We start from the raw sequence: 18,083 nt of genomic DNA, 5'->3' as shown, positions 1-18,083 counted from the left end.
ATCTGTAAGTATTAAATAATTTAATTTTTCAAGTTATTTTCAAGAATCTAGCTGTTCAGTGTCTGACAACCTACTACAGGGAGAATGCATTAGCCATATCTGCATGTACTTTAACTTACCCAGAATGTCTCAGGGATCATTCTGCAAATACCAAGGTGTGTGACGAGCTGTGCTCTTTGATAGCAATCTGCTGGGTCCCACAGAATTACAGGAGTCCAGAGGCCATAGTTTGTATTTTTTATTGATATAAAGCTCTTTTGCATTTACAGAAAACTGAACAAAAATTATGTACTTTTATGTGATTGTTTTCTTTGTCCTGCAGTAATTATTTCTCTTTTAATTAAAACAACCCATAGATTTAATTATTGAACAAATTTGTTGGAACAATTTTGTGGGACATTACAGGGACCATATGATTGACAGTAAATTAACTTAGTCTTGGTAGCTAAAAGATTGTGTGATTTTCTGTTAGAACCTATTAGTATCTAAGTTTTCCTTTACACTAAAATATATAATAGTCTGTTATGCCCAGCAGTACTGAAAAGACAAAAAGATTCTACTAGAAATTAGTAGATTCTTATGTTTTTCATACACCCTTATACTTACTTTGAAAAGTTAGAGGAGGTCAGAAACAAATGCTGTGTAAAAAGAAAGATTCACTGAATTTAATGAAGCATGCCATAAACACACAGCAATGCTAAAATACTCCTCTGAAGAATCATCCTGTACCTGTAAAAACTAACTTATGGCATGTTCAGCTAGGCTGTGACCCTGCTGAACACCACAAATGGGCAGATCTGGAAACCTGGCTTTGGAGTCAGTCCTGGCACTTCTGCAGATACGACCTTAATGTTTAGCATGGTCTTCATGTTTACAGGCTGTAATATCTTGACCGTCTTTAAAATACTGATAAAAGTTTCAGAGAGAAACATGTATCCCTTCCCTCCAAAAAACCTACACACACACACACACACAGACAGAGCAACCCAGGAAGAAAACAAAAACAAAAATGAAATTACATAAGCAACAAACTTTACACCAAAACATTGGAAACAGTGCTGTTCAGAACATGGCTGCTTTTCATCTCAGCACTGGTTTTAACTTACCAGTCCACAAGCAGTGGTATATTTAGGTACTTCGTTTCAAAAGGCAATTGCCAAGGGCTGTAGTCTGGTCTCACACCTGTTTACTGGTACAATTCCCTGAGTTCACACTTTTAAGGAAGTGAGATGAAAAACAGACCCTATAACTTGCCATCCTTATTCATGCAGAGTAGGCACCAAATCAAATAGAAATGTTGCCTTTTCAGAGGGGGAGTGCAGCATTTAGGCAATAATCCCCCCCTTCCTGGGCCACAAAATTAAGCACATATCGTGGCTTTTGGAAAAATGAGTGTAGGTTTTCCTCTGTGCAGAGAAGTTATTGTTAGGCTTTTGCAGCTGTAGCAGTCGATGAAGGACTGATGAAAGCAGGCAAAGGGCAGAGCTAAGTTGTGCTATCGGGCTTCCCAACCTCAGGCTTTCCAAATCTCCTCAGATATAACATACAAGTTAATGTTGCTTGCTACACATGCAACCCCCTCCTTAAGTAACTGTCAGATTTCATTTAATTCCCAAAGGAGCTTCGAGGAAGGGAGTGGGGCAGAGCTTTGTCTTTTGTCTTTCTCCCTGTTTGCCTCCAGTTTGCATAGGGCAGGTTTAGAAATGCAGATCAGAGGGAGCCCTTCCGTCCCTGTGGCCTCCTGACCAAGGGCAGGTTTGCCAGCTGTCTTGGTCACAAGTTAGGTCAAATATCACTACTTCTCCATGAAATAATCATGGAAAAACCCCACAATTGTGGTGCAAGAAACAAAAACATACATACCATTTATGGTTACTTATATCCTCCTAAATCTATTACAAGTAAATAATATTTTATTTTAACAATCCTTTGTAAGTGCTAACTCTTTGTAGCGAGCAGTGATGTATTGCAGCAGCTGAAAACTATACAATTCCATATAATCTTTTTACCTTTCTTCTAAAATTGCTCTCATGGGATAGACTATAATAAAAAATACAGGTTATAATTTTTTTAGATGCATTTAATTTCAGTGCCCAGCGTGGGGTATATACCACACTGTAGCATTCACAGTTACACGACATAATGCAGCATTCACCTTCATTAGAAAATGTTAAAACTTTGCCATACTTTTGCCAAAGGAATGTTTTATAAATATTGGGAACAAATTAACACCAGACATAATTACACTGAGTTGTGATGAGTTATATTTAGAATGAACCCATTCAGAATGGGTAGTATCTTTTTTCTTTCCCCTTTCTTTTCCCTCCTCTTTACTGCTCAAAGGATCAAGAATATGTCTTGCCTTAGCAATACCTATTGTGAGGCAGGAGTTTCCATCAGCCTGTTTAGTTTCCCTGTGTATTAAGAAAGAGTCATAGGTCCCCACCTGTTCAGCAAAGCACATCTCCCAGAGCCAAATGCACACTTGCTGTGGCTTGCTCTGCACCTTCACTTCTAGAGGGTCCAGAACATGCATAGTCTGTGAAAAAGCAAATTATCTTTTTCTACCCATTAATTATCTGGGTGCATCTTGCTGCAGTCCAGTGCCAGGAGTAGTTGATTCATGCTGCTTGAGCATCCTCAACTGCTCCATTCAGGTGGGAGTCTGAACACATAAATGATGCAGCATACAGATTTTTCTACTGATGCTCCCCATCTTCTCCATATTGTGCCTCTACCTCCCTCACTATCACAGGATTCTTCGGAGTAGCTGAGGCAAAATTTGTCTCCATATAAACTTTTTAAGAAGGATTGCACATGTTTCACCAGCTGATAAGGGATGTGAGCTGGAACTTACCATGAGAAGCTCATGCAGTTAGTGTTGGGTAAGCAGAACAGAGTCACTAAGGGCTAGTAGCAGGACCACAGATACAGGGAGAGGTCTCTAGGATTGCTGTGGTTCTCCCATCAGTCAGCAACTCTGACATTGTGTCCTTCATCCCTTACCTGCCAACAGCAACCAGCTCCAGCTAGGAGGGGCAGAGAGCAGGACAGCTACCTGAGAAGTTCTGCTTGCTGCCCCTGCTCTCTGTCCTGCACAGTTAGCAGCTTGGGTTGCAGTTAGCAACTTGGGTGATACCTGCAGCCCACAGTTGTAATATGGTCCTCCCAGGCTGCCAGTCCACTGTTAATGATAGGGAAAGAGTTTTTTTCTGCTTCCACTCTGGCTTGGAGAGTTGCTAGAGTGGCCTTCAGGCTGATGCACTGAAGCCTAACTGCATGTGGGAAGTTGTTTCCAAAGGGTATGCAGGCTTCTTTTGGCTGTGGAGACTACCTCAGCCTTTCTTTGGCTGAATCCATGAGAGAGAGTGGGTATGAAGTCTGTCCCAGAAATAACCCAGCAGATGTTTGATGATGAGGATATTACAGTAAATACCACATTATTCAGTACCTGCTCAGAAAACCAGCAGCACTTTCCAAGCACAGAATTGGACTAAGCCACAAAAGCTCATGTTGTATTTTCTGCCGACAGAGAGAGAGCAGTGTCAAAGGAGTGACAGGGATCCACTGGTGACGAAGTAGGAGATAGTGGGGAGTGAGCTGTCAGGGGGTCACAAGGAAGCTGAGCAAGCTGAGACTGTCAAAACGGTTGCCTGGAAGAGTTATGGCCACATAAGCAGGATAATAGGTTGTGCTGAGCCTCAAATGCTTCAATTTGAAGGATAAGAGGTGATATGGGGCAGCTGGTTTACTTTGAACCAATTCTGTATTCAAATGAAGCAATGCTGCATGTGTCAGATAAAACGTGATTTATCTTATGTGTCTCTATCACTGTCAGATAAAACGCACTTTGTGAGGTTTTGGAAGAAATCTGCATTTCCAACATATTGAGACAAATTCATCAATGGGAGAAGTGTTTCATTGTAGTAAGCCAAATAATGTTCCTATTCTAGTGTGATGCAAATTATCCTACCCACCAGGTTTCTATTTCTGTTTACTAATAGCATATAGGTACTTGTAAAACATGATATTATATTTTAGTTATAAATTTGAAATTACTTTTATACATATGGAAATGTTTTTGCAGTATCTATCTGAATAGCAAAATGCCTGTAGGTAGCCAAATAAGTAGAGAGACGTAAACCTACTTTTTATGTCTTTGTTAATAATACCAGCTTTGCCACAGAAGGAAATGTTGTTGGGCAAATAATGCTGTATGTTTCACAGAATGCCCTTAAATGCATATAACCTTGCTTTCTGTGGCTTTCATTTTAGTACTGTTCCACTGATCAGGCTGCTGCAGGCACAGATGCAGAACATGTACAACAGTTCTATAATCTTCTGACTGCCTCCATCGACATAACTAGAGGCTGGGCAGAAAAAATCCCAGGATTTACTGACCTCCCAAAAGAAGATCAGACATTACTCATAGAATCAGCTTTTTTGGAGCTGTTTGTACTAAGACTCTCCATCAGGTAACTATTTATTTCATTTCCTCTTAAGATGATGTCAAAAATCATCCGAGTGTTTTTAAGGAATAAATATGACGCTATCTTTGAGCATTTCAATTGTACCAAAAAAAAGCACAAAATAATCAGCAATGTCGTCATACAAAGGATATGATGTTTAATTTGTTTTACGCTGCAGGAAAAACCGAGAAGGTGATTTAAAAAGAGATCATAGGTGTCACTAATGTGCTTCTTTTATTTGATCTATCCCATCTTCTCCCTACATAGCAAACAAAATTGATCCTCAGGTACTATTTGAGCAAGTCTGCTTTGTACTCATAAGTATGAAATATAGAAAAGCACTTTAAGTAGGAAAGTTCTTTTCTTTTCCCTTTGTCATCTGTTTTTGAAAGGGATGAAGAAGATTTAAAATCTTGTTCAGATTGGTTTTCTTCTTAATACCAAGTCATTTAATAGAGTGAGATGCTATTTGTCAGTCTAGTACTAGTTAAGGCACTTTACCAAACCCACTTTCAGAAACTGGCAAAATTGCAGACTGGTGATTTCAGTTATGCCCTTGTTTATTTAGGTTGAAAATAACCTTTGCATGTGCGATATTGGCAATGGGGAGGAGAAGGAGAGGAGAGTTTGGCTGTAATTTCTCTTCTACACACAGGTTTTCATATAGAAAGGTTTATGCTGTTATGTGTATTGTGCTGCATTATTGCATGCATGTTCCATTGTCTTTTCCTTACCAATTTTTACAATCTGTAAAACGCAGATGATACTAAGTAAATGCTGAGAGTTGCAGAACCTATCTTTTTATTAGTTTTGTATTTCAAAATGCACTCACTTAGTATTCCTTTGGTTCAAACATACAGTATTTAATGCAAAATGTCTTCTTTGTTTATGCCTTTGGGCAGGACCAAAATCTTAACTAATTAGACAGTCTACACCACATGCTACAGCTAACCTCAGGCTTATAACTCTACCAAGTAAGCAATCATAGAAGCTTGTTTGTTGTACTTTGGCCCCAAGGGAGAAACATATTGTCAAACGTGAATGCCCACATATGTCTCAGGATAATATGCCTTGGATTTTAAATGACAGACGCTTCAATACTGGTTATGCATTTGGCTGTAAAGTAGAAGATGCATTTATAATTTTTTCAATTGTTTTTATTTGAGGTCTGATACTGCTGAGGATAAGTTTGTATTCTGCAATGGACTCGTGCTTCATAGACTTCAGTGCCTTCGTGGATTTGGGGAGTGGCTCGACTCTATTAAAGACTTTTCCTTAAACTTAAAGAGCCTTAACCTTGATATCCCAGCCTTAGCAAGTCTATCAGCTCTAACTATGATTACAGGTAAGTGCTCCTTTTCTAACAGAAAGCTTCAGACTCTAGTGCTTTGCTTTAGTGTAGATTCAAGCAATTTCAATTAATTTAGCCGTGTTCAGGGTGAAGTGATTATGATTTTTAAGCACTGGCATGGCCATATTGAAACTGTGGATTAACATTAGGCTATCAGACACCCCCATTAAAATGTAACTCAACTGTTTCTTTGCAGCTTCATTGTTTTCTCAGAATAGACTCTAAAAAAGCAAACTGCTTCCAAGAAAATTGTGTAGCTCCTATGAAAATATTCAAGATACTTGCTGAAGTCCCAGAAAAGCTTAATGAAATTACCAGAGCTAGGTCTTCTGTGTAGGAACACTAATATTAAGGCAGCTTGAGACGTAGAAGCCATACTGCTAGTATAGCTCATCTCTTAGCAAGATAGCTAGACCAGAAAGAATGCTTCATGAGAGCAGGCAGGCTGCTTTTGGCAGCCAGGCTTGCCTAGGTATTCCACGTACTGCTTTTCTGAGAGAGGAAAATCAGAGAATAATGAGAAAAAAGTCACATCCCGCAGTTGTACAAAAGCTTTTGGGTGTGCATGTGCCCATATGACCCCTTCTGCTGGCTGGGGTGAGCAGCAGGAAACTAATGTCAGAATCTGCCAAATCTGTCCAGAAGGTACAAAATGGGGGAACATAACCTTTTAAAGTGTAATTTTTGCATTCCTGAAACAATAAAGCCACTGCATACCTTGGGCATCTTGCAATAGAAGAGTCATGGCTGATGGCAGTAGGAGGAGTTGGGAGAAAGGGTGTCTGACAACCATACAGCAGAATTTGGAGCAGAAGTCATCTCCACAGAGATCCTCACACTCATATCTGAAAAACTGGTAGTTTAACAGAGCAACTGTGTCATCAGTGTGAGACAGGGCTTCAGTGTGCCCTGAGCTGAATCTTCCCAGGGATGCTTATAAGCTCCACTGGGATAGATATTGATTTCCTTCTGCATTTCAGGCATGCACTACTTTGCAGGCAGTGGCCTCAACAGTATCAGCTGTAGCCTTCCTTTTACCCGGGATGAGATGATGTCAGGGCAACACTGAGATAAAACACTCAATGACAGATATAAAAACTAAAATTGGCCAATTCCTGCTGACATTTGCGGGGCCAGGATTTTGGCTTCAGAGTTTGCATGGTACGCTTCCTTCCTGCACTTTGGTGAGGGGTTAGTATATGTGTGTAGCTCTTTGTTTCTTAAGTATTTTCAAGCTTTTTATTAATTTCTGTTCATTTTTTCTGCAGTTCAAAAGGGTACTTTAGGGTCCAGATTTCTGGTTTCTTTGATAAAACATATAAGACCAAAATAACTCACTGGAGCTGCTTTACTCTGTATTAAAAAGTTTCTGAGATGAGTGATATGTTAAAGTCAGAAAGAACATTACCAGGTGTTTTTTCCCCTGCATATAAACATCCGCTGGCATATGTTCATGCCTACTTACATATATGTGCTATAAATACCTATATATGTATGTGTATACCTGTATACGTATGTGTATACCTGTATACATACATAATGTATTTATGTATGTATATGCATTTAGATATCTCTAAATCAAGGACAGGTGCTGTCCCTCTATACATTTACATACAGGCATATATGCTCACACACATATATATATAGCACATATGAACTATTTAGATTATTTACTATATACAAGATATGTCTTTTTTAGATAGTCATTGGTAGTGTGTTGTTGATTATCCTTCTGGAGACCGAGAGGATGCAGGTTGATGAACAGGATTCCCAGCAAGATAAGTGAATGTAGCAAAAACAAAAGTATAGGAAGAAAACTTATTCCCCTTACAAACCCATCTGTCCTGTCTTAGCATGGTAATTTGTTCAGTTAACCACTGCTTGCTTGCCTTTACATAAGGAGTCAAAGTTGTCCAGTGGCTGGCTCAGTTCACCCTAGGATAATTAGAAATAACTTTTAATTGGATACATCCCACCTTTCTTCCTTTCCTTGATCATAATCCTTCCAGGAGTTTGCTATATTGTGCTGGTCTTCCCAAAGTTTCTAAACAAATGGAAGCAATTGTTGCCTTTAAAAGGAGACAGTTTCTGTACATAGAAGCTTTAAGATTTTCTCTGTTTGTCAAGCTTCTCTTGATTTTCTCACCTGAGATGGTGTTTAAAATTAGTGCTGTTTTCTGCTTATTCTTTTATTTCATGAGGCTGGTGTATCTCTGCTGATTTGGTCTTAAGGACAGCATGTATTTTCATGTGATCTAAATTAGACCAAAGCTCTAGTGACTTATATTCACAGGTTTCAGATGTCCAAGGGCAGTTAGCTAACTCAGGGACCCAGCCAGAAATTTGGTCACCTGAAAACGGATAGCATTGTATAATGATGAACAATATTAAAAATAAAACATGTAAGAGGAAATCAGGTGATTCTAGATAGTGTATTGAAATTTTTTATTCAGGAAAACCTTGAGATTTGCCTCTGATGTGGCAATCCCACAAGAAATGGCTTCTTGTCTTCTCCCTGCAGTTTGAGTATGACAAGCCATGTGCTGGTTTTCAGCTAGTTACACCAAAAGAGAAAAAATAATGAAGAGAAAATTTGGAAATATGAAACCTGAAGAAGTCTGAAATGTTGAACATTTTAAAGCATTGTTTTGAAGCTTGGCTTAGATTTAGATGGGTGGTTTAGGTGCCATTCTTTATCTCCAGGGAAGGCACCCTTTTCTCCTGTAATGGACTGTTGGAGGCAATGGGTAGTTGGCAAACCCTGCATCAAGCCCTCTCTCTGAGTCAGACCAAGGGAGAGCAACCTTCCCCAGGAACACAGGATATCCAGCTATTGAGCATCACTGTCTTTTGTCTTAAGACAACTTGATATATTTCATGGGGATGCAGAATGGCTGTTGTGTCTGATCATTTGCGGACAAGCTGGTGGTCAGAGGGATACCAAAGGCCCTATCTCTAGTCTGATTCCAACAGGAAGGGAATCTGACTCTGGTTCTCCCATGTTCCAGATGGATATCCATGTCATTAGGCTTCAAGATAAGGAGCAGGAAAGCTTTCTTTTGTGAATCTAGTTGTTTGCCTTTAGTAACAACATTGGAAAACCAGAATGCTGCCTTGAGCTAAATTTTCTTGCTTATTACACAAATTGCTCATGACTTGATGGCTTAACCAAAAAAACCAAAAACACAACAACCCTGTGATCTATGGTAGTCATAGCCTGTTTTAATACTGTACAGCATCTTAGGTACCATTGAATTCAAGGATTGTCTTTCCAGGTAAAGAAAAACTTCTTCTGGGAATAATGACCTGTTCATTCTTCTTGATTTCACGAGTGCTGTCCTCAGCCCAAACAAAGATGTGCTCTTAGAAAACAAACCCTCTTGTATACTACTAGTTTTTGGCAGTTTTGCTGAGGGAGAAGAGTAAGAGGAGCCACTGCTCTCTTTTGCATATTCTCTTTCTGTTCTTCAAGAGTGACAGGGAGAGCTAACATCTGTCCCCCAGTGAAGGAAGAAGGAATAAATGTAAAAATCAGTGTTGGAGACTAAACCACATTCCACTGGTCCCAGTGTCCTACGATATGCTGAAGGCTGTTCCTTCATTTCGGGATGTCAAATTGTCTCCCCAGTAACAGCTCCAGTAGTTCCAGTGACCTTCAATTAACCCCGCTGACTTGTTTGGAGCTGCAAAGGTCCATGTGCTATCCCAACTGCAGCTGCAGATGACAGCATAGGGTGCATGGTTATAGGCATGTAGGGTCATTTGTTCTTTTCAGTAATTGCAAAGAGAGCAACAAGAGACCTATTGAGTATCACAGTACTCACTAGTTCACTACACTGCTTGCTTTGAGTAAAGGTATGTACAATATTTTGCATTATATATTCCATTAGAAAGTCCATATATTTATGCTTTTTCTATCTATTTTATGTTTCCTGAAAATTTGTGGTATGTTGCCTTGAAGAAAAAGCATTATGTCAGATTGCTGATGAATTTTCAGGTCCTCTCAGACATCAGCTTAAAAGAGCATCCAGAATGAAAGAAGTAACATCTGGTTTACTGTGGAGGCTTGCAAACAGTTGACTTAGAACTCTGTTGTGCCAAAACTCATCTTTTTACTGTAAGGTGCTCCTTTAGGATCTTCCTCTCTCTGTCTCTCTTCTCTTTTTTTACTTCCTTTAGTTGGTTTAGAAAGGCTGGACACAACTTCCTCCACAGCACGAGTGTTGCTCTAAGCATCACCCAGAAGAAAGTAGGTAGGAAACAACACACAACACTCACCTCACATGCCTATGAAAGTAAAAAAATTAGGTTTATCATGTTCTTCTTCTTTGGATCACTTATTCTGTTGGTAGGTAGGATCTAATGAGCTGAAGAAGAGTGCCAACATGGAAGGAAAATGCTGGCCATCTTGGAACAAGTTCTGTTAATTCCACACGGATGATTACTATCAGTTTAGTATGTTCATGGATCACAAATGTTCCTGCACAATCACTCTATGATGGACTGGATAGTGTTGAAGATGAAGCTTTGCAGAGTAGACTTGATATTAAGCCAGTCTATGCTTGAAAATGCTTCCTTAACTTCCCAAGTGATCATTTGTTAGGTTTTTTTCTAACAGTGTGAAAATACAAAGACTGAGAGTTCCAGTGCAGATCATCGCAAGGGCACATTCTGATTTAGCCTCAAATTTCTGCATGCTCTAGAACTGCTAGTGTTTTTTCTCTCTCTCTTTCTCCTTGTTGATTAGCTTTTCCTCTCTGCCCCTTCCTTTCTCTGTCCACATCAAACCATTATTGTTTTGCCCACTTGACACTCTCGGTGGGATGCTGCCGAGTACAGAGCATTCTAGCCCTCATTCAGCCAAGCTCTTTCAGCATATGTTTTATTTTAAGTGTGTTACAGACCAGCCCAGAACCACTGTATATATTGGGCTTATTCACACTCCTAATGCTTTGTTAGACTGGCACCAGACCACTGAAGAATATTGTGAGGTTTCAATTAATTACAACTTTGTGTTTGTCTTCCTGCTGTTGGGCTTTCTGTTCCAGTTTACAAACACAATTTTTAGCACCATCAGTCATACCAAGAAATAGTAATGAGACCAGTGTGGCTAAAAAGAGTATGACTGCTGCAGTTCCTTCTGAACATGAATTTGTCCGACCTCCCTATGGAAGGGAGACTTACCTACTCTGCAGCAGCAGATATCCTTCAGTCCTCTTGCCAGGATATCCCCTGGAGTGGGTGCTTCGTGTGCTGGGTCTACATACAAGCAGGTGGCAGACTGGAGGAGTGTAGGAGAGCTGGTTATAAAAAAACAACCCTCCAGATTGCATTGTCTGCCTTCCCCCCGCCACTTAGCTGGGGGAAATACTGTCAACGTCAAAGTAAAGTACTCACTCCTCCTTTTTCACTCCCACCTCTTTGTTGAGGCAAGAACTCTTTGCTTCTACAGCAACCAGCAGTCTCCATGTTATATTGTGGTTTTCTCAAAGGAGGGAGCAAACTATGGTGTTCTGTGTGGTCGCTTAGCTCATTTGACTTTAGGTACCTTGCACAGCTGATGGAGAATACAGGGCACCTCCAGAAGATGATTCATCCACCTAAAATTTGATAATCATCTAAAAATGCCCATCCTTGTACTGATGTTAGGAGGAGTTTGAGAAGTCTGTGCACCAAAGCTGGGGACCCTTGTGAAGTGTCTGAGAGTTAGGCAGGATAAATAGGGGCCAGATTGCAACAGGAAAGGAGATTCTTGGGTCTGCTGAGTTGCAGTGTTCCCGTGTAACAGTGTGTGCACAAGAAAGCTGTAGGCAACTGAGCCTTGTGCTTATTTGAGTTATAGAAGGGGAAGAGGAATGTGAAGGGGGAAGAGAAAATCACATAACTACATTGAAACCGAGACAATCAAGAGGCCTATTTTAAGTCTGCAGTGTTCATCCGTTGCATTTCTGGACACCTCAGAATTAATTGAGACTGAAAGTGATCCCCCATGACACAGAGTGCAGAGCCCAAGGTCTTTGAGGTACTTCAGGTCTCTGAGGTACTCGTGCTCTCTGAGACGCATTTTCTTTTCAAAGGTACTGCTCAGTCTGCCTGACCCTGGCATGATCTACCTCGGGTCAGAGGTTAGGGAAAGAGGGACTAGCACTGCTGGGTGATGGATTTCTTTGCTTTCTTCCTGTTGAGTTTTTGCTGATCAGTGTGATGATAGCACAAAATCACATTTAGCTTCCTGGGAAAAGGACAAAGGTGTAAAAAACTTGCTGTGTTCAATTTGCCGGGATGAGCTAAGTTTGCAGAGCTTTAGAGGCAAGACTTTTGGTGAGTCATTTTGGCAGCATCTTTGCCATAAATCACCATTTTTCTTGCAAAAATCAATGCTATCCTAAAACACAATCTTGGTTTGTTACAGGCTGAGAAATCCTATATTCACTTTACGTGTGCCTTTGTAATTATAAGAAAGTCTGGCTACGATAATATTTACACATCTCCTCAATCAGTTAGAGAAAATCTATCTATTTTGACCAGCTGTAATCTTGGGATAAATCTTGGCCTTATCATTCCCATGTGGATATGAACATCCTGTGGAAGACGGCGAATAATGATTAGAGGGCCTTGGCTTCAGTGCCACTGCACACACTTACCACAGGGATCTTGTGCTGCTCCCACTAGGTTGTGTAAGAAAGACTGTGGGTCTTTTTTTGTACAAACAGGACTGGGCATGTAAAAAACGCAAGAAAATGTGCATCCTGTTATTTGAACCCTGTTAAATCTAAATCTTTGAGTAAATTAGGCCCAAGGCACCTCAAGTCTACCAAGCAGAGGAGCCTATTCTTAGATGAGTGTGTTCTTCAGAAGGTAGTTGTGCTTCAACACCAGAGACTGCAGTGGCAGTGCCAGTGCATTCAGTGGCCTTCCCTAGCAGAAGGGCTTCCACATAGATGGCTTTGACTTTCTATGGATGCCATAGGAAATTTAAGGGAATTCATTTAGGGAAAACCCTAGAGGCAGTTCCAGGCATGAGAAATTAATCCATATGGAGATTTGCAAGTAGAGAAGGCCATTGTATGGCAATTCACTCAGGGGAGAACAATTTGGGTTATCAGGGACTGCTTTAATATTGTAGCACCAGAGTTTAAGGACAGAATATATCTTAATTCTGAATTTTCACGATTTTGTTGTGTAAAGTAAGACTACTAATTTGATAATCTTTGCACATGTGCATTGGTACATTTCATGGCTGTTCACCAAAGACATGATTTTTTCATGAAACCTTCTGAACTTGTCAGTGGGAGACAAGTTGCTTAGTTCTGGCTGAAAATGCTAACAAATCTGCTGCATGCTCCAGAGCCAGAGATAATTTTCCATACTCTGCAGCAAGGTACACACCTACTGAGGCAGTGGTTTGAAAATGTGCTCTGCTAATTTGTAGTCAGGTTTTGAATCCACTCTAATATTCCAGCTCCCTACATCCAGAAAAAATATCTTCACTTACACAGCTAGGAAACAAAACAGATTAAAATGTGGGAACTCTTCAAAGATTGCAAGATTAATTTAATGTCCTGCAGATTCTCTCAGTAGGCTAGTGCTAAAAAAAAAGAAGTCCTACAGCTTTTCCAACATGTATAAAATATTTATCTGCCAAGATTTTTAATGGCGGAATCTGCCTAAGTATTTACTCTCAGTGACCTGTATAGTTAAGGCTTACATAATTACACTATACACCATTTACTGGAAAGACTTTAAATATTCATTGACTTCTCATGTTTTAATGTAAACAAGCCACTTAGGATACCTAGGGTTTTTAATTCCTGCAAGGTGAAAAAGATGTCTGAAGCAGATGTCACTGGCTGGATAAGTGTTGCTCTGAAACAACAGGGCAGATTGATGGTACTTAAATGATAGAGCAAGGTAGCTTCTGGCCAGAGATGTCCACGTCTGCACATCTCCGATTCTGATCCCGAACCAGTATTATTCAGGAGCTAACTGTGCCTAAGTAAATACAGTTGAAAAAAAGTGTAAAATGGGTGAATATCAGTGCAAACCCAGACCTTTACATTTCTGACTGCCCTCATTGAATCCTGTCTGTTTTATTGGTTTGTAAAGAGCATCTAAGCCAAAACAGGTGGTGAGGGGAGGCAGCAAGGAGTTTATGTACACAGGCCTGGGCAAGGCACCACTGCACCTGGTGCAGGCATTGCTCCTGCTTCTGGAAATAAAGAGAACTGTACTCTTTTCACTGTTCATTAGGGGACAGACAGAGAACTTGTCTATTGCTTGCTCCTCCTGGCATGGAGGAACAAGACTTGGGGACAATGGGCAGTGTGGCTGCTGGCTGCCAGGGATGGGAGAGGGGCCCAGGGAAGGACATGACTTCAAAAGCATCAAACACAAGAACTGCCACAATTACTCCTTATCCACTGCTGTCATTGTTTTTTATATCTAATTGACTAAATATAACATGCATTTTCTTTGATTACCTTATCTGGCACAATTCTATTCCACATGTAAATTATTATGACTTTGCTGTGAAGCCAGTTCTTACTTACCTGTGTATTTCAAAGTCAGAGGCAAATGAACACATCACAAATTTGAGATTTTTGTTCTGAATTTTTTTTGTTCTGTTGTTTTAATTCATTCACTAAGCCTTGATAGCAAACAACACAGAATTCTTTCCCCTGTAAAGAGCCTGCTTTTAATGAATCACAAACCTGATTCATTCTACTTATGCTTAAAGAACTGTGAATGCATTTAATGTCATTGTAGTATTTTAAAAAGGTATTTGAAGGGGAACAAACCCCAGCTCCACTTCCTTTTAGGAGTGCTGAGGTTTTTGTGATGGATAACATAGCAGCTGTTCAGGCATTGCTCACTCAAAGCAAAATAGTTAACTTCCAGGCTTCTTTTATCTTAGAGCTTTTAAAGATGAATAAACTAAGAAGCAGCAGCTGATCAAAATAACAAAGGGTAGTAAGGTGCCTTTAGTTTCTTGTAAGAGTGTCTGCAAATTCCTGGTGGAATTCTAGGCCAGGCGCTGATGGAACTAGCTAAGGATATTGATCGCCACTTGAATTCACTGAATAAATAATGGTTGCCATAGTTATTGAGCATTCACAACTGGTGGGGAAGCACGGAAATCTCCAAAACACCTCCTGTGATAGTTTTGCTGGAAAATCACCCAATTAATTCTGTCTCGTATCATGAAAATTATGTCAGATATGCAGGATGCTTGGATTCCTTGTACCAGAATTTCAATCATAACTGAGCATCTCTGTCGCCTGCTTTAGCAGATGAAGAGAAAAGGACACTTGCCCTCTCTTATTTTGTGTGGCAAAAAGGTTAACTGACACCGTATAACCCCAGCTGTTCTGAGAAATCTACAATTTCAAAGCACTTTTTCCTCAGAGTTCCAGAGTATGGACCTGGGTTACGCCTAAGAAAACGCTTTCTCTCCGTTTGTGATCAGGATGCTGATGTGTTTTTTTCCTCTGGCTTTGCAGAACGACATGGATTAAAAGAACCAAAGAAAGTGGAAGAGCTATGCAACAAGATCACAAGCAGTTTGAAAGATCACTTAACTTTCAGTTGCCAAAACAAAGGACAACCACTCGAGTCTGCAGAGCCGAAGGTACTGGGTGTTCTGGCTGACTTGCGTTCTCTCTGCACACTGGGACTGCAGCGCATCTTTTACCTGAAACTGGAAGATTTGGTGCCAGCCCCTTCCATCATTGACAGGCTGTTTCTGGACACCTTACCCTTCTGAGTCAAACCACCCTCCTGAGAGGCAAACGCCCACCAGAGCAGGCAAACGGATTGTGACTTACAGCTAACATTTCTGCCCTCACTTAACAGAAAAGCCGCTCCGAGTCTAACATGAGGTCTTTTCTGGCGCTTTGTCCTTACAACCTGAGGCCTGAATCTTACTGGCTTACTGGTTTGGGGTTGTGTTCTTTGTTTTCTTTTGTGTGATTTGGGTTTTTTAAATGGCTAATATGGCACTTTTGGACAATGCTATCCCAGCAGCAGTAAAAGGTAAACATGACTGTTTTAAATCTGTTGTTTAACACCTCATGGTCTATGAGGAGTAAAATTGTAGAAGCTGTGTTTGAAAGAACAGCAAATAGTTGTTTGCCAGGGTAGTATGTGTTTTGTGAGGATACCTTTAGCATACTTCCTGCATCAAGGGCACATACATCAGCACAATCTAAACAAAAATCCACTTTTTTAGCAAAGTACATTCAATTAAACATTTCATACAAATCAAATATAGCAAAATGACAATGGCTGTTAGCTCCCATGTTCAAGTGCAATTTTTTAAAGTGCTGTCTTACTAAGTCTCGTTTATTAACTAATTTATTTTACTAGGAAAACAAACGGAAGAAATCAAGTGAGCAAATTACATGCACTAACTTACCTGACAGAGTTTTCCAAACTTGATTCCATGTAGCGTGACTTATTGACAAATGTATGTGGCAGACACGGGAGCAACTGTGGCTCAGTTGTTCCTTAGCTAAGGAAACCCGAGTAAGTAGTGATTGGAGCATACAGGGTCAGTATCAGGGATAGTTCAGCTCTAGACTTCTAACACAAGCGACTCGTTAGTAAGCAGACAGAAGATGGTTTTCAAGAACAAGCAAGTCTTGTAAAATAGTATGAATGTAAGTGCTAGGAAGGGTATAGTGGGCTGCGTTTAAACATTCCGTGTTCGTACTCCTTTTTGTATGTTTATACTGTTGATGCCATATTAATATGAGATAATTTGTTGCATAGTGTCTTTATTTGTATAAATGTTTGTATGCATGGTATATTGTAATGGCTTTGCCTGTATTTATTGCAATGACTGCCAGCTCATGGGAGCCCTGTTACACATGATAACTAAATGGGGTGTTCACACTGACTCAGATACACCAGTTGGAAAACTATATACATATATATAATGTGTATGTATATATATGTATATACCTATATTTGTGTGCGTGTGTGTGCGCGTGTCTTTTTATTAACCATTTGTATATAAAATATCTGTCAAATCACAAGCAGAGTTATTTTACAGTTTATTTGCAGTGACTTTTAAGGCAGTACTGTTTAGCACTTTGATATTAAAATCTTGCTCATGTTTTGCTAAATTCAAATAATATTTAAAAAGTTCAGTTCTAAAAAACTTTATATGCACTGTATTAAGTCAAAATTTTGTTGGTCATTTTGCTAAAGAAATTTTGAATGTCAACCTGATGTCACTGTATCTTTTGTTAGCTTTAAACATTCTAGCTTTTGTCTTTTTTTAAACTATGCTGTTTATATGGAAATTAAATTATACAATCAAACAGATGCCAAATGAATTGCCTAATTGCTGCAAAGGATAACCCAGATATCGAGTCACTGTATGGTTTTCAAATAGTAATCTGGTATTTTATCACTTACTATGTTTGGATGTGCTTTTATGAAAAAATTATTCTTATATCAAGATTTATAGTAGTGTCAATAGGGAAACAGACTTCTAATCACTATAGTTAATATTTCTGGTTTACCTGCAGATAATATTTGGAAAAGTATTGCTTTTTGTATTGACTTTTAAGCTTATGTGCAAACATAATAGCATAATTAAATATCAGAGAAGCTAATGTTTCTTGTAGGTTGCTGTAACAAGCCTGACCAGCAAGACAAATATATTTTGACTGAATTTGCTTTTGTATATACTAAATATATATATACATATATATATATATATATACACTCACACACATGTGCGCATACAAAAACATGCAGACATAAAATCCAAAAAAAGTATGTTTGCTTTTGTCTCCTTGTGTAAAACACAAGGTCCCTTGAGAAATTACTTTTATCTAGGGACAAATCCTGCCAGGTGCTGAGCACCAGCCAGACAAGGGTTTGCAGGAGCTTTTTGCGAGTGGGCCCTTACCAAGGATTTTCAGGCAAATCAGCATAGTACAGTAAAATTGCTTTTTTGTTGAGCAAGGTTTATTTATTAAGTGGAATGTGAGTGGGAGGAAGCAGGTTGAGAGCCCCATGTGAGATTTCACGTAGCCTGTGTCCTCCAGTCTTCCATAGATAGTCTTAGCTGTGATACTCTCCCAAATCCCATCATCTGTGGAATTGTCCTTCATGTCAACTTCAATACACGGATTCATCCTAGAGTACAACCGGTGACCTGTCACAGTGGTAAAGGAAAGAGTTAATGCAGAATAAATCTACTACTATTCTTAGAGCTCTCTCAGTGTGAACATGCCTTTGTCTAGGCAGAA

General features: G+C 39.6%; 1 protein-coding gene across 1 annotated transcript in view; it reads left to right on the top strand.

Annotated features, from left to right (window-relative positions):
- NR4A3 (nuclear receptor subfamily 4 group A member 3) overlaps positions 1-17,492 on the top strand; it is a 28,489-nt gene extending 10,997 nt beyond the window's left edge. Inside the window, exons 6-8 of the mRNA XM_082298576.1 lie at positions 4,276-4,475; positions 5,636-5,814; positions 15,321-17,492. Coding sequence (XP_082154702.1) covers positions 4,276-4,475; positions 5,636-5,814; positions 15,321-15,583 — 642 coding nt within the window. The 3' untranslated portion in view covers positions 15,584-17,492. The remainder of the gene's footprint in view (positions 1-4,275; positions 4,476-5,635; positions 5,815-15,320) is intronic.
- Positions 17,493-18,083: the final 591 nt, after the last annotated feature.

Source organism: Coloeus monedula (assembly GCF_965178545.1).
Source record: "Coloeus monedula genome assembly, chromosome: 1".
Classification (NCBI taxonomy): domain Eukaryota; kingdom Metazoa; phylum Chordata; class Aves; order Passeriformes; family Corvidae; genus Coloeus; species Coloeus monedula.
This window is presented reverse-complemented; position numbering and strand designations above follow the sequence as displayed.